Source organism: Schistocerca americana, chromosome 5, assembly GCF_021461395.2.
Source record: "Schistocerca americana isolate TAMUIC-IGC-003095 chromosome 5, iqSchAmer2.1, whole genome shotgun sequence".
Classification (NCBI taxonomy): domain Eukaryota; kingdom Metazoa; phylum Arthropoda; class Insecta; order Orthoptera; family Acrididae; genus Schistocerca; species Schistocerca americana.
In genome coordinates, this window is record NC_060123.1 from 641,773,892 (window position 1) to 641,788,088 (window position 14,197).

General features: G+C 46.3%; 1 protein-coding gene across 1 annotated transcript in view; it reads left to right on the forward strand.

Annotated features, from left to right (window-relative positions):
* LOC124616603 (UDP-glucosyltransferase 2-like) overlaps positions 1-14,197 on the forward strand; it is a 102,692-nt gene that overhangs the window by 30,892 nt on the left and 57,603 nt on the right. Inside the window, exon 2 of the mRNA XM_047144924.1 lies at positions 12,459-12,713. Within this exon, the coding sequence (XP_047000880.1) occupies positions 12,459-12,713 (255 nt within the window). The remainder of the gene's footprint in view (positions 1-12,458; positions 12,714-14,197) is intronic.

Sequence of the window (14,197 nt, forward strand, 5' to 3'; positions counted from 1 at the left end):
ATCGGGCAGGTAGGTTAGAAAATTTAAAAAGGGAAATGGATAGGTTAAAGTCAGATATAGTGGGAATTAGTGAAGTTCGGTGGCGGAAGGAACAAGACTTCTGGTCAGGTGAATACAGTATTATAAATACAAAATCAAATAGGGGTAATGCAGGAGTAGGTTTAATAATGAATAAAAAAAATAGGAGTGCGGGTAAGCTACTATAAACAGCATAGTGAACGTATTATAGTGGCCAAGATAGACTCGAAGCCCATGCCTACTACAGTAGTACAAGTTTGTATGCCAACTAGCTCTGCAGATGACGAAGAAATTGAAGAAATGTATGATGAGATAAAAGAAATTATTCAGGTAGTGAAGGGAGACGAAAATTTAATAGTCATGGGTGACTGGAATTCGACAGTGGGAAAAGGGAGAGAAGGAAATATAGTGGGTGAATATGGATTGGGGGAGAGAAATGAAAGAGGAAGCCGTCTGGTAGAATTTTGCGCAGAGCGTAACTTAATCATAGCTAACACTTGGTTCAAGAATCATAAAAGAAGGTTGTATACATGGAAGAATTCTGGAGATACTAAAAGGTATCAGATAGATTATATAATGGTAAGAAAGAGATTTAGGAACCAGGTTTTAAATTGTAAGACATTTCCAAGGGCAGATGTGGACTCTGACCACAATCTATTGGTTATGAACTGTAGATTAAAACTGAAGAAACTGCAAAAAGGTGGGAATTTAAGGAGATGGGACCTGGATAAACTGAAAGAACCAGAGGTTGTACAGAGTTTCAAGGAGAGCATAAGGGAACGATTGACAGGAATGGGGGAAAGAAATACAGTAGAAGAGGAATGGGTAGCGTTGAGGGATGAAATAGTGAAGGCAGCGGAGGATCAAATAGGTAAAAAGACGAGGGCTGGTAGAAACCCTTGGGTAACAGAAGAAATATTGAATTTAATTGATGAAAGGAGAAAATACAAAAATGCAGTAAATGAAGCAGGCAAAAGGAAATACAAACGTCCCAAAAATGATATCGGCAGGAAGTGCAAAATGGCTAAGCAGGCATGGCTAGAGGACAAATCTAAGGATGTAGAGGCTTATCTCACTAGGGGTAAGATAGATACTGCCTACAGGAAAATTAAAGAGACCTTTGGAGAAAGGAGAACCACTTGCATGAATATGCATGAATATTTAATGGAAACCCAGTTCTAAGCAAAGAAGGGAAAGCAGAAAGGAGGAACGAGTATATAGACGGTCTATATAAGGGCGATGTACTTGAGGACAATATTATGGAAATGGAAGAGGATGTAGATGAAGATGAAATGGGAGATACGATACTGCGTGAAGAGTTTGACAGAGCACTGAAAGACCTGAGTCGAAACAAGGCCCCGGGAGTAGATAACATTCCATTAGAACTACTGACGGCCTTGGGAGAGCCAGTCCTGACAAAACTCTACCATCTGGTGAGCAATATGTATGAGACAGGAGAAATACCCTCAGACTTCAAGAAGAATATAATAATGCCAATCCCAAAGAAAGCAGGCGTTGACAGATGTGAAAATTACCGAACTATCAGTTTAATAAGTCACAGCTGCAAAATACTAACGCGAATTCTTTACAGACGAATGGAAAAACTGGTAGAAGCCGACCTTGGGGAAGATCAGTTTGGATTCCGTAGAAATGTTGGAACACGTGAGGCAATACTGGCCTTACGACTTACCTTAGAAGGAAGATTAAGGAAAGGCAAACCTACGTTTGTAGCATTTGTAGCCTTAGAGAAAGCTTTTGTCAATGTTGACTGGAATACTCTCTTTCAAATTCTAAAGGTGGCAGGGGTAAAATACAGGGAGCGAAAGGCTATTTACGATTTGTACAGAAACCAGATGGCAGTTATAAGAGTCGAGGGGCATGAAAGGGAAGCAGTGGTTGGGAAGGGAGTGAGACGGGGTTGTGGCCTCTCCCCGATGTTATTCAATCTGTATATTGAGCAAGCAGTAAAGGAAACAAAAGAAAAATTTGGAGTAGGTATTAAAATCCAGGGAGAAGAAATAAAAACTTTGAGGTTCGCCGATGACATTGTAATTCTGTCAGAGACAGCAAAGGGCTTGCAAGAGCAGTCGAACGGAATGGACAGTGTCTTGAAAGGAGGGTACAAGATGAACATCAACAAAAGCAAAACGAGGATAATGGAATGCAGTTGAATTAAATCGGGTGATGTTGGGGGAATTAGATTAGGAAATGAGACACTTAAAGTAGTAAATGAGTTTTGCTATTTGGGGAGCAAAATAACTGATGATGGTCGAAGTAGAGAGGACATAAAATGTAGACTGGCAATGGCCAGGAAAGCGTTTCTGAAGAAGAGAAATTTGTTAACATCGAGTATAGATTTAAGTGTCAGGAAGTCGTTTCTGAAAGTATTTGTATGGAGTGTAGCCATGTATGGGAGTGAAACGTGGACAATAAATAGGGCAGTGTGGAGGGTAAAAATCGTAGAGGGAGACCAAGAGATGAATACACTAAGCAGATTCAGAAGGATGTAGGTTGTAGTAGGTACTGGGAGATGAAGGAGCTTGCACAGGATAGATTAGCATGGAGAGCTGCATCAAACCAGTCTCAGGACTGAAGACCACAACGACAACAGTTCTGCCAGGTTCGCAGGAGAGCTTCTGTGAAGTTTGGAAGGTAGGAGACGAGATACTGGCAGAAGTAAAGCTGTGAGGACAGGGCGTGAGTCGTGTTTGGGTAGCTCAGCTCGTAGAGCACTTGCTCGCCAAAGGCAAGGGTCCCGAGTTCGAGTCTCGGTCCGGCACACAGTTTTAATCTGCCAGGAAGTTTCATATCAGCGCACACTCCGCTGAAGAGTGAAAATCTCATTCTGGAAACATGACTAGTGTTGAGAAAATATAAATAAAAAACAGGTGAGCGGAACTCGAACCAGCGAGTGACCGATTACGGAGCTTGAACGCTATCCACACCACCGCCGCCAGTGCGTGCTCAGGGTCACAACGCACCAGTACATCAGTGACTGGTGAAACTGCTCTTACGGCTTTCTCGAAATCGTCTACGTAGTACCCCTTACTACTTGCGCAATGTGCTCTCCTAATGGATTACTAAAAGTGTACAAAATTTGAAGTAAACCCGTGTTTCGAGCTTCGTGGCCTGCCCTTGTAAGCCACAGCTGCGTCTGATCCCTGTCAATATTTAAATTCTCCAGGCAGTTTGGTTACTGACGACACACGATTTATTTATTGCGTTTCCATTTTGATGTTAGTTGGAAGAAGTGAGCCTTCGGCATACTGTCAGAACTTTCTTGCAACCTTCTCAGCCAGGGCAATAATTTCATTTGCCCTCTCAGACTGCATTATTTGAGGCATTAGTGTAGTATTCACGTGCTGCGTCGCATACCAGCTATGACATTACAGCATGCAGCTGCCTTTCTCACAGAACTGGTAGTCCTTCCTTGCGGGTCACGTACGGTCTGTCAGTTTCGCCCCTGGTTCGCCCCTGGTCTGAACTACACCGCGCACACTAAACAACTTTAGTGTCTTACGGCGTGCAGATAAATTGTCTTGTTGGGGTCAGTGTACCAAATCGAAGCTCTGTTCAATTGCAGAAACTGCCAGTGATTCTCTAGCCACAACTGGTTCTCAGCTTTACCTCTTTTATAACATAAAATAAAATTAGAAAAAAATCATCATAAATATTTGTAGGCCAAATGTATCAGGATTCAAGAAAAGTCTGCGTTCCAAAACATCAAAAAGGTGTTCTATAGGATTCAGGTCAGGACTCTGTGCAGGCCAGTTCTTTACAGGGATGTTATTGTCGTGTAACCACTCCGCCACAGTCCGTGCTTTATGAACAGGTGCTCGATCATGTTGAAAGATGCAATCGCCATCCCCGAATTGCCCTTCAACTATGGGAAGCAAGAAGGTGCTTGAAACATCAATGTAGGCATGTGCTGTGATGGTGCCACGCAAAACAACAAGGGGTGCAAGCCCCCTCCATGAAAATCGCGACTACACCATACATGAGCGCCTCCGAATTTTACTGTTGGCACTACACACGCTGGCAGATGACGTTCACCGGGCATTCCCCATACCCATACCTTGACATCGGATCGCCACATTGTGTGCCGTGATCGTCACTGCACACAACGTTTTTCCACTGTTCAGTCGTCCAATGTTCACGATCCTTACACCAAGCGAGGCATCGTTTGGCATTTACTGGCGTCATGTGTGGCTTATGAGCAGCCTCTCGATAATTATGTTCTCGAACATGAAATCCAAGTTTTCTCACCTCCCGCCTAACTGTCATAGTACTTGCAGTGGATCCTGATGCGGTGTGGAATTTCTGTGTGATGGTCTGGATAGATGTCTGGCTATTACACATTACGACCCTCTTCAGCTGTGTGTGTGTGTGTGTGTGTGTGTGTGTGTGATTTGAGGTTTTCGGGCGCTAAACAGCGTGGTCATCAGCGCCCAAACGCATAGAAACAGGAACACATGCGGTGAAGGGACGAAGACGGAGAGCGAACAAGGCTAAAAGACACAGGCCTGACGCAGTTCCAAATTCTCACATACAGAGGCAAAACAAGAGGAAAAGAAACGCATTAAAAAAGGAAAGGAAACACAAGGAAAAGAGAACAGAAATCGAAGTGAAGCAAGTAGGTAATCGTGACTGGCGGACCTCTTACCTAAAACCTGGGTGAGCCAGTCACCCAGTAGCACATTAAAATCCTCTCCCTAAAATCCGAGCCAACAAATTGGACACGACACAAGACCGTAAGACCTTAACCACAGTCGTTGCGTCATCTTGCAAAATAGAGGGCAAATCCGGTGGCAAGGAAACCGCCGCCCTCTGGTCAGAGAATAAAAGACAGTCAAGTAAAATGTGGCGGACAGTAATCTGGACGCCACAAGCACTGCAGATTGGGGGGTCCTCCCGCCGGAGTAAAAAACCGTGCGTTAAGGGACTGTGCCCGATGCGGAGGCGAGGAGAACCTCATCCCGCCTGCATGACTGGTAGGACGTACGCCATGGCCGCATGGTGGCCTTGACCAGACGCAGCTTATTTTCACCGACTGCCAGCCACTCCTCTTCCCATTGACGCATAACACGAGAACGAAAAAGGGAGGTAACAGCATGGAGGGGGACGCCACATTCAACAACTTGAGGGAGGGAACATGCATCTTTGGCAGCCACATCCGCCAGTTCGTTTCCCCTAATACCCACATGCCCCGGCACCCAGCAGAAAGAAACCTCCTTCCCCTGCCGTTGCAGGTGGAGTAGGGCATCATGGATGTTCTGGACGACCGTATCCTCTGGGTACAAGTGTTGCATGGTCTGAAGGGCACTCAGGGAGTCAGAACAGATGAGAAACTTAAGACTGGGAACACATCTCATCTGCTCCAATGCCCGCAAGATCGCGAACAATTCGGCATCAAAGATGGTAAACGCCGCAGGAAGCCGTAACTTGACGACTCGATTGGGGAAAACAACAGTACAACCAACAGAGTCCCCCTGTTTAGAGCCATCCGTAAATACTGGTACATGGTCGGGATGCTGGTTTAAAATATCGTAAAATAAGGAGGTAAAAACAAACGCAGGAGTGCAGCTCCTCCGGTACTCTGACAAGTCTAAAAGGACGCTGGGCCTCTGGAGCAACCAGGGAGGCAGGCGGGTAAAACCCTGGAGTTGGGGTGCAACACGCTCCACACCAAGGGACTCAAGCAAATGCTTGGCACGAATCCCAAATGGTCTCGTTGCCCTTGGACGACTGGAAAAGAGACGTTCCATAGGCGGTCGGGCAACAGTAGGGTACGCAGGGGAGGTAGGAAAGGCAAGGAATTGCACACCCGTCTCACCGTGAGGAGTTTCCGCCGGATGGCGAGCGGCGGTTCCCCTGCCTCAGCACACAGGCTGGGGATGGGACTGGTACGGAAGGCACCAGTGGCCAGCCTGATACCCTCATGGTGTATTGCGTCAAGAATATTCAGATACGAAGGCCTCGCTGACCCATACACGGTGCATCCATAGTCAAGACGCGACCGGACGAAAGCCCTATAAAACTGCAGGAGACGCGCCCGATCTGCTCCCCAGAACCAGGACCGACTTCAAAATATTCAGCGCCTTCAGGGCCCGCACCTTGAGGTCTTTTAGGTGCGGCAACCACGACAACTTGGAATCAAAAGTGAAACCCAGGAACCTCACAGTGTCTCTAAAAGGAAGAATGGTGTCCCTCAGACGCAATTCAGGGGAGGTAAAAGCACATCGAGAACGATTAAAATGAACACACACACATTTGTCTGCAGAAAAGGTAAAACCCGTCTTCGCAGTCCATGCCTCTAATCGCTTTATCGTAAGCTACAGCTGCCGACTAGCAGTGACAAGACTGGAGAAAGAACAGAAAACAGCAAAATCGTCCACAAACAAGGAGCACTGGGCAAGACTCCGGATAGTGGACGTGATACTGTTAATGGCGGTGGCAGAGAGGGTGACACTTAAAACGCTTCCCTGAGGAACACCATTCTCCTGCACATACAAATCAAATAGCACATTACCAACCCGATATCGAAAGAGGCGGCGGGAAAGAAAGGACCGAATGAAGATGGGGAGCCGGCCGCGGTGGTCTAGCGGTTAAGGCGCTCAGTCCGGAATCGCGCGACTGCTACGGTCGCAGGTTCGAATCCTGCCTCGGGCATGGATGTGTGTGATGTCCTTAGGTTGGTTAGGTTTAAGTAGTTCTAAGTTCTAGAGGACTGATGACCACAGATGTTAAGTCCCATAGTGCTCAGAGCCATTTGAACGATTTTTGAAGATGGGGAGATGGCCACTGATGGAGTTGATTGAGGATAAGGCGGCGCCAAGTAGTGTCATACGCCTTATTAATGTCAAAGAATACACCTAGACAATGCTGGTTACGTAGGAAGGCCTGCTGGATGGCCGCCTCAAGCAGGGTCAAGTTGTCTATAGTTGAACGTCATCTCCGAAAGCCCCACTGAGAGCGGCTAAGGAGCTGCCTGGTCTCGAGCAGCCAAACCAGGCGACGGTTGACCATGCGTTCCAATGTCTTCCCGACACAGCTCGTCAAAGCAATACTCCGATAACTACTGGGATGCATTCGGTCCTTCCCCGGTTTGAGGAGGGGAATCAAAATCGCCTCCCTCCACGAGTCAGGGAACGTGCCGGATGACCATATCATATTAAAACAATTCAGGAGAACTTCCTTGGATGGCAGCAACAAGTGCTGCAGCATGCTGTACAGGATTTGATCATCATCTGGCGCAGTATCATGAGCCACAGACAGCGCCAAATCCAGTTCCCACATTGTGAAGGGGCAGTTGTAGGGTTCAGAATTTGGAGACCGGAAGTCCAAGTGATCCCTCTCGATGGCAGTGCGGTAGCGGCAGAAATCTGGATCACAGTTAATAGTGGCAGTAGATTCCGCAAAATACATGGCCAGTGTCTGGGCAATGTCTCTCGGCGCCGTGAGTAGACAACCCCGATGCAGCAATGCCGTGACAGGTAGTTGGCTGCGTTTCTCGGAAATCCTCCTGATGGCTTCCCATACTTTCGTAGAACTAGTGGAGCGGGAGATGGAGTTCAAGAACGATTGCCATGACCGTCGTTTGCTCTCTTTAATCACTCGCCGCACCTTGGCCCTTGCCACCCGAAAGGCCGCAAGATTGTCAGCTGAGGGACGGCACTTGAAGCGGCGCAGAGCTGCCCGGCGGGCTCGGATGGCTGAGCGGCACTCAGTGGTCCACCAAGGGACAGGACGCCTCTTGGGATGACTTGAGGACCGTAGGATCGAGAATTCAGCAGCATGGGAGATCACGGCTGTAACATGGTCGACCCATTCGTGGACGCAGGCACGGTGTTCCAAAACAGCTAAATGGCTGAAAAGTGTCCAGTCAGCTCTGCAGAGGTGCCACCTGTGCGGCACTGGTAATGCCACAGTCTCATCCAGGAGACGAATCCAAAGGGGGAAGTGGTCACTAGAATGGAGGTCAGCGGCAACCTCCCACAGAGCAGAATCTGCGAGTGCTGGAGAGCAAAAGGAAAGGTCAATAGCTGACGACGACCCAGAAGCAGTACAGAAATGAATGGGAGCACCAGAGTTGAGGATGCACAGTTCTTCGGACGCCATGAGGCTTTCCAGAATGCGACCCCTGGGGCAAGTAGTCGTAGAGCCCCATAAGACATTATGAGCATTGTAGTCCCCAGAAGGAGAAATGGGCGGGGGAGTTGGCTAATAAGGTCTGTGAGAGCCCCAGAGTCTATTGCATCCTGAGGCGGTAAGTAAACGGAACAGATTGTGAGCCTCCGCCCCACAAGAAGGTCAACTGCAACTGCTTGCAAGTCCGTAACGAGAGGGAGCTCAGATGAGTGGTGCATGTCACGGACAAAAACCGCAACACCACCCTTTGCCCTTTCCCCCAACAGATCATCTTTTCGATACACGGTATAGCCCCGTAAAGAAGGATCAGTGGCCCGAAAATGTGTCCCTTGGAGACATAAGGACAAGGGGCGCTCTCGTACAAGGAGTTGTAATTCGGCCACATGCTTCCTGAACCCATTCAGGTTCCACTGTAATATGGGAGCCAGTGATCAGGGTGGCTGAATTTTCACTCTGCCTCTGTGCTTTGGAGGAGAGCCCGTACTGGCTGGAGATTTATTACTGGGGCGAGAATATCGCTCCAGGTCGACATCAATGTCCATCAGCTCCGATGGGGACCCTCTTCAGCTGCCAACGGTCTCTGTCAGTCAACAGACAAGGTCGGCCTGTACGCTTTTGTGGTGTACGTGCCCCTTCACGTTTCCACTTCACTGTTTCACATCGAAAACAGTGGACCTAGGGATGTTTGGGAGTGTGGAAATCTCGCGTACAGACGTATGACACAAGTGACACCCAATCACCTGACCACGATCGAAGACCGTGAGTTCCGCAGAGCGTCCCATTCTGCTCTCTAATGTCTAATGACTACTGAGGTTACTGATATGGAGTCGCTGGCAGTAGGTAGCAGCACAGTGCACCTAATATGAAAAAGTATGTTTCTGGGGGTGTCCGGATACTTTTGATCACATAGTGTATCAACTACACCCGACGATATGCAACGGCGTATCACTGCAGCCTGCTCGGGCGTCTCCGCTAAAAATGCTAGCACGTAGACAGCAACCGTTCCATACCAGACTGCAAGCGGGTATTACCGCTACCCGGTAATCATTTTGAACACAACCTATGATGGTCAATTGTCTCGTTACTGATTAGAATCCACATAACTAGTGTATGCACTTGTTCTTCAGTATGTGGTAATCCTGCAACAAGTACAACTGACATTCTACCTAATTTACCCTACTTTTAGTATGTTGATGTCAATAGGCATTGCTAAATTTAAAAAAGTATGTTTGCACAAAAAATACATTTTCTAATTATAATTACAATTTGTCAATTGGTTAACAATATGAATCCCTGACTACCACTCCGTTCAGTGCAAACCGCACGTCAATAGAATTTTCTGTCCCCGTAATATTTGCGGTGCACGTTTTAGGTGCAAAATGGTTCAAATGGCTCTGAGCACTATGGGGCTTAACTTCTGCGGTCATCAGTCCCCTAGAACTTAGAACTACTTAAACCTAACTAACTTCAGGACATCACACGCATCCATGCCCGAGGCAGGATTCGAACCTGCGACCGTAACGGCCGCGCGGTTCCAGACTGTAGCGCCTAGAACCGCTCGGCCACTCCGGCCGGCACGTTTTAGGTGATTCAACCTGTATATAAATGGGATACGTTGTTAGCAAAAATCTCGAATAGTTCTTGGCCGATTTACTTTAGATTTCAATACGAATATACGTTTCTTGATGGTATTTTGTTCTGTCGTTGCAACTACAAAAATATGTGGTATTTTTTCCTTTTCGCCAGACACGTATCGCCTTATTGAGGTAAAGTATCATCAGTGATCTTTAATTAAGCTATTTACATTTTGATTTGCTTTAAGATCGAAAAACCTTTCGTTAACAGTATGTTGGTCTGTACTTACGGTGATTTTCTCTTGATTTCTCGTTTACATCGGGAAATGTCGTCTGCTAACACATCGTTCATGTTTTTCTTCCTCAGACACAGATAGTTGTGGTGTAATTATTAGTTGTTCTGCAGCACTATGCATTTCTTATGTTTTTCAAAGCACACTTTTTCGCGCACCAGTGATGTGCTCTAAAAAGGGCAGTGTATTTTTAATGTGCAGCCGATATTTTTATAGGCCCGTTGGTAGATAATCGACGTGTTGATACTTTTTCTCGATATAACTAAGACATCTAACGACATTTTTGTATCGATATATCGTATTCCCGATATTTTTAAAAATATCAGCGATCCTAGTGTAAACTGTTAGACAAATTATTTCTCCCAAATATATTATTTGTCCTTATATATAATTTTAAACAAAAACTGTGTACAAAACAATATGCTGTTATGCTTCGTTCCTTGCCATCGGTTTTACAAAAAAGTGGGTTGTATTTGTGGCTTATCGGCTTATGATAGGGATACTGCAAGAAAATCTAAATCGCTCAAAACTTTGTAATCATGCCCATTCGCAACTAAAAACTATGTGAAATAGTGTCATCGAAGCTACTATTCTTACAGAACTAATAGCTGGAGAGGTCCCTCTCATACCCCTTACACCAATGACCCCAATCTATTTACTCAGTCATCTGAAGCGACTTAAATTCCAAATCAAGGTTTCGTTTGCAATAACAATAAAGAAAGCTCAAGATCAGGGGGAGAGGGAAGAGGAGATGGACAAAGAGGGGGGAGGGAAGAATGGACATAAGGAGAGGAAATAGGAGATGGAGAGAGATAAGGGGGAGGAGGAGGGTATGGACAAAGAGAAGGTGGAGGAGATGGCGAGAGAGTTGGGAAGGAGTTTAGGATGTGTATCCAAATCCCATACATATTTAGCAATTGCGAAGCATTACCGGATTCGCCAATGATTTTACGTTTGTAGCTAGCTGTTGACAGTAAGATTCAACACGGGGATGGCGGACATCCCTGGAACAACCGGTTGTCGGTTACACCCGTTCTTTTCGTTTCCTGTTCAACCTGACTGTTAAAACAGCTCAGAAGTAACCGGTTTCTGAGATCACCGATTTTCGGTTTTTTATTGCTATTATGTTCAGTAATAAACGTAGATTTCGAAAAATGAATGTTGAATTTTAGTGGGGGTGAAAGAGTAGGAGTTTATGCTCGATACTGGGTTTAGTTTTCTGAAGAAATCGGTCTTATTGTCTCCGGCAAAGAATGTGGTGCTGAAAGCCGCAGAGATAGCGAGAGCGAAAGCTCACAAGTTGATGTCTTCTGTGCATCGCCAATTTTGGATGGTGTCAACTTTTCACACTGAAGCAACCACGATATTAATGGTTCAATTAATACCCCAAGTTTATAGCACGTCAATAAAATTGTGAGTATATCAGTTAAATTTACTTTCTCTTCCAAGTACAATTGTGGATGCCTTCCCTTTATATGACGTCGCAATTTGTTGTGTCTCGTCCCATTTTTAATATGTTAAAGGAAATTAAGTATTGCACTTCATTACTATCGGTCTTTGTATAATACTTCCAAACTACGGGTGGTACCATTGTGCAATGCAACCTATGTATGAGGACAGCAGCAAGAAACCACTGTACACACCAGGTGGGGGCAAGCCTTGCACACTGCTTGCACAGCCATCTAATAGTCCACACCACACGTGAGTACGTTGGTTGGTTTGTGGGATTAAAGGGACCAGACTGCGACGGTCATCGGTCCCCCACACGGGAGTAGATACGTCATTGTCGCTAATGTACTGTACCAATTCTTATGCCATGCGTTTGTTGCTACTTTTTAACTGTAGCTGTTGTTAAAGAAGTTGTGCTGATCGCTTTTCCTGGTTTCTATAATAATGAATTATTTCAAGGCAATTGAAATTTTAGGAGCAAATATTAGTCGTTTTAAAAAAAATATTTTTTACTTGAAAGCCAAAAATGTTAGCAGTGTTGTTATGGCATGTTCACACGCTCGTCTTTTTACCCAGATATTTGTAAAAAATTAGAAAAACCTATTACAACCGAGGCCAAATAAATACAGAAAAATGCCGATTTTTTGGAACAAAATACCCGTTTTCCCATTCCTAGTTCAATAAACAGAAGTAAAGAAGAAAAGCCAGCTTATATTATGACAATGGTTACTGTTAGTTCACTGAAACTTCCTGGCAGATCAAAATTGTGCCCCGGACCGAGACTCGAACTCGGGACATTTGCCTTTCGAACTCGGGACATTTGCCTTTCGCGGGCAAGTGCTCTACCAACTGAGCTACCCAAGCACGACTCACGCCCCGTCCTCACAGCTTTACTTCTGCAAATACCTCGTCTCCTACCTCCTCCCTTAGTTTTTTTGGATACATTGATTTACTTTGAACTGTGATCATTTTGCAGTTGACCATGGACTCGATCAACATAATACGGACTCCATTCCTCGGGCCCTTCTTAATGAAGTACGTCCTCAGGCACACGTGCGCGGAGGTGTACGACCTGCCGCAGGTGAAGCGTCTCGCCACCTCCGGGTCACGGTTCGACTTGGTTATCTCGGAGGACTTCCACTACGACTGCATGGCGGCATTGGCGCACAAGTTCCGAGCGCCCCTGGTCGCCATCAGCTCCAGCATGGCCCTGAACGGCGCGCACGACAGGGTGAGTTCTGCAAACAGTGTATCTACAGAGCAGTATCCACAAGTGCTTTTCTTCCTGGTGGGTCGGAACAGTGACACAAGGCATTCAACTGCGTAGATCATGATATTCTCTTAGAAAAACTGTCGTTTATGGACCTGGTGGCTTTCCACACAGTTGATCTGAATTATACACTACTGGCCATTAAAACAGCTACACCAAGAAAAAATGCAGATGATAAACGGGTATTTATTGGGACAAATATGTTATACTTGAACTGAGATGTGATTACATTTTCACGCAATTTGGGTGCACAGATCCTGAGAAATCAGTGTCCAGAACAACCACCTCTGGCCGTAATAACGGCCTTGATACGCCTGGGCATTGAGTCAAACAGAGCTTGGATGGTGTGTACAGGTACAGCTGCCCATGCAGCTTCAACACGATACCACAGTTCATCAAGAGTAGTGACTGGCGTATTGTGACGAGCCAGTTGCTCAGCCACCATTCACCAGACGTTTTCAATTGGTGACAGATCTGCAGAATGTGCTGGCCAGGGCAGCAGTCGAACATTTTCTGTATCCAGAAAGGCCCGTACAGGGCCTGCAACATGCCGTCGTGAATTATCTTGCTGAAATGTAGGGTTTCGCAGGGATCGAATGAAGGGTAGAGCCACGGGTCGTAACACATCTGAAATGTAACGTCCACTGTTCAAAGTGCCGTCAATGCGAACAAGAGGTGACCGAGACGTGTAACCAATGACACCCCATACCATCACGCCGGGTGATACACCAGTATGGCGATGACGAATACATGCTTCCAATGTGCGTTCACGGCGATGTCGCCAAACACGGATGCGACCATCATGATACTGTAAACAAAACGTGGATTCATCCGAAAAAATGACGTTATGCCATTCGTGCCAGGTTCGTCATTGAGTACACCATCGCAGGCGCTCCTGTCTGTGATATAGCGTCAAGGGTAACCGCAGCCATGGTCTCCGAGCTGATAGTCCAGGCTGCTGCAAACGTCGTCAAACTGTTCGTGCATATGGTTGTTGTCTTGCAGACGTCCCCTTCTGTTACCTCAGGGATCGAGACGTGGCTGCACGATCCGTTACAGCCATGCTTATAAGATGCCTGTCATCTCCACTGCTAGTGATACGAGGCCGTTGGGATTCAGCACGGCGTTCCGTATTACCATCGTGAACCGACCGATTCCATATTCTGCTAACAGTCATTGGATCTCGACCAACGCGAGCAGCAATGTCGCGATACCATAAACCGCAATCGCGATAGGCTACAAGCCGACCTTTATCAAAGTCGGAAACGTGATGGTACGCATTTCTGCTCCTTACACGAGGCATCACAACAACTTTTCACCAGGCAACGCCGGTCAACTGCTCTTTGTGTATGAGGTATCGGTTGGAAACTTTCCTCATGTCAGTACGTTGTAGGTGTCGCCACAGGCGCCAACCTTGTGTGAATGCTCTGAAAAGCCAATCATTT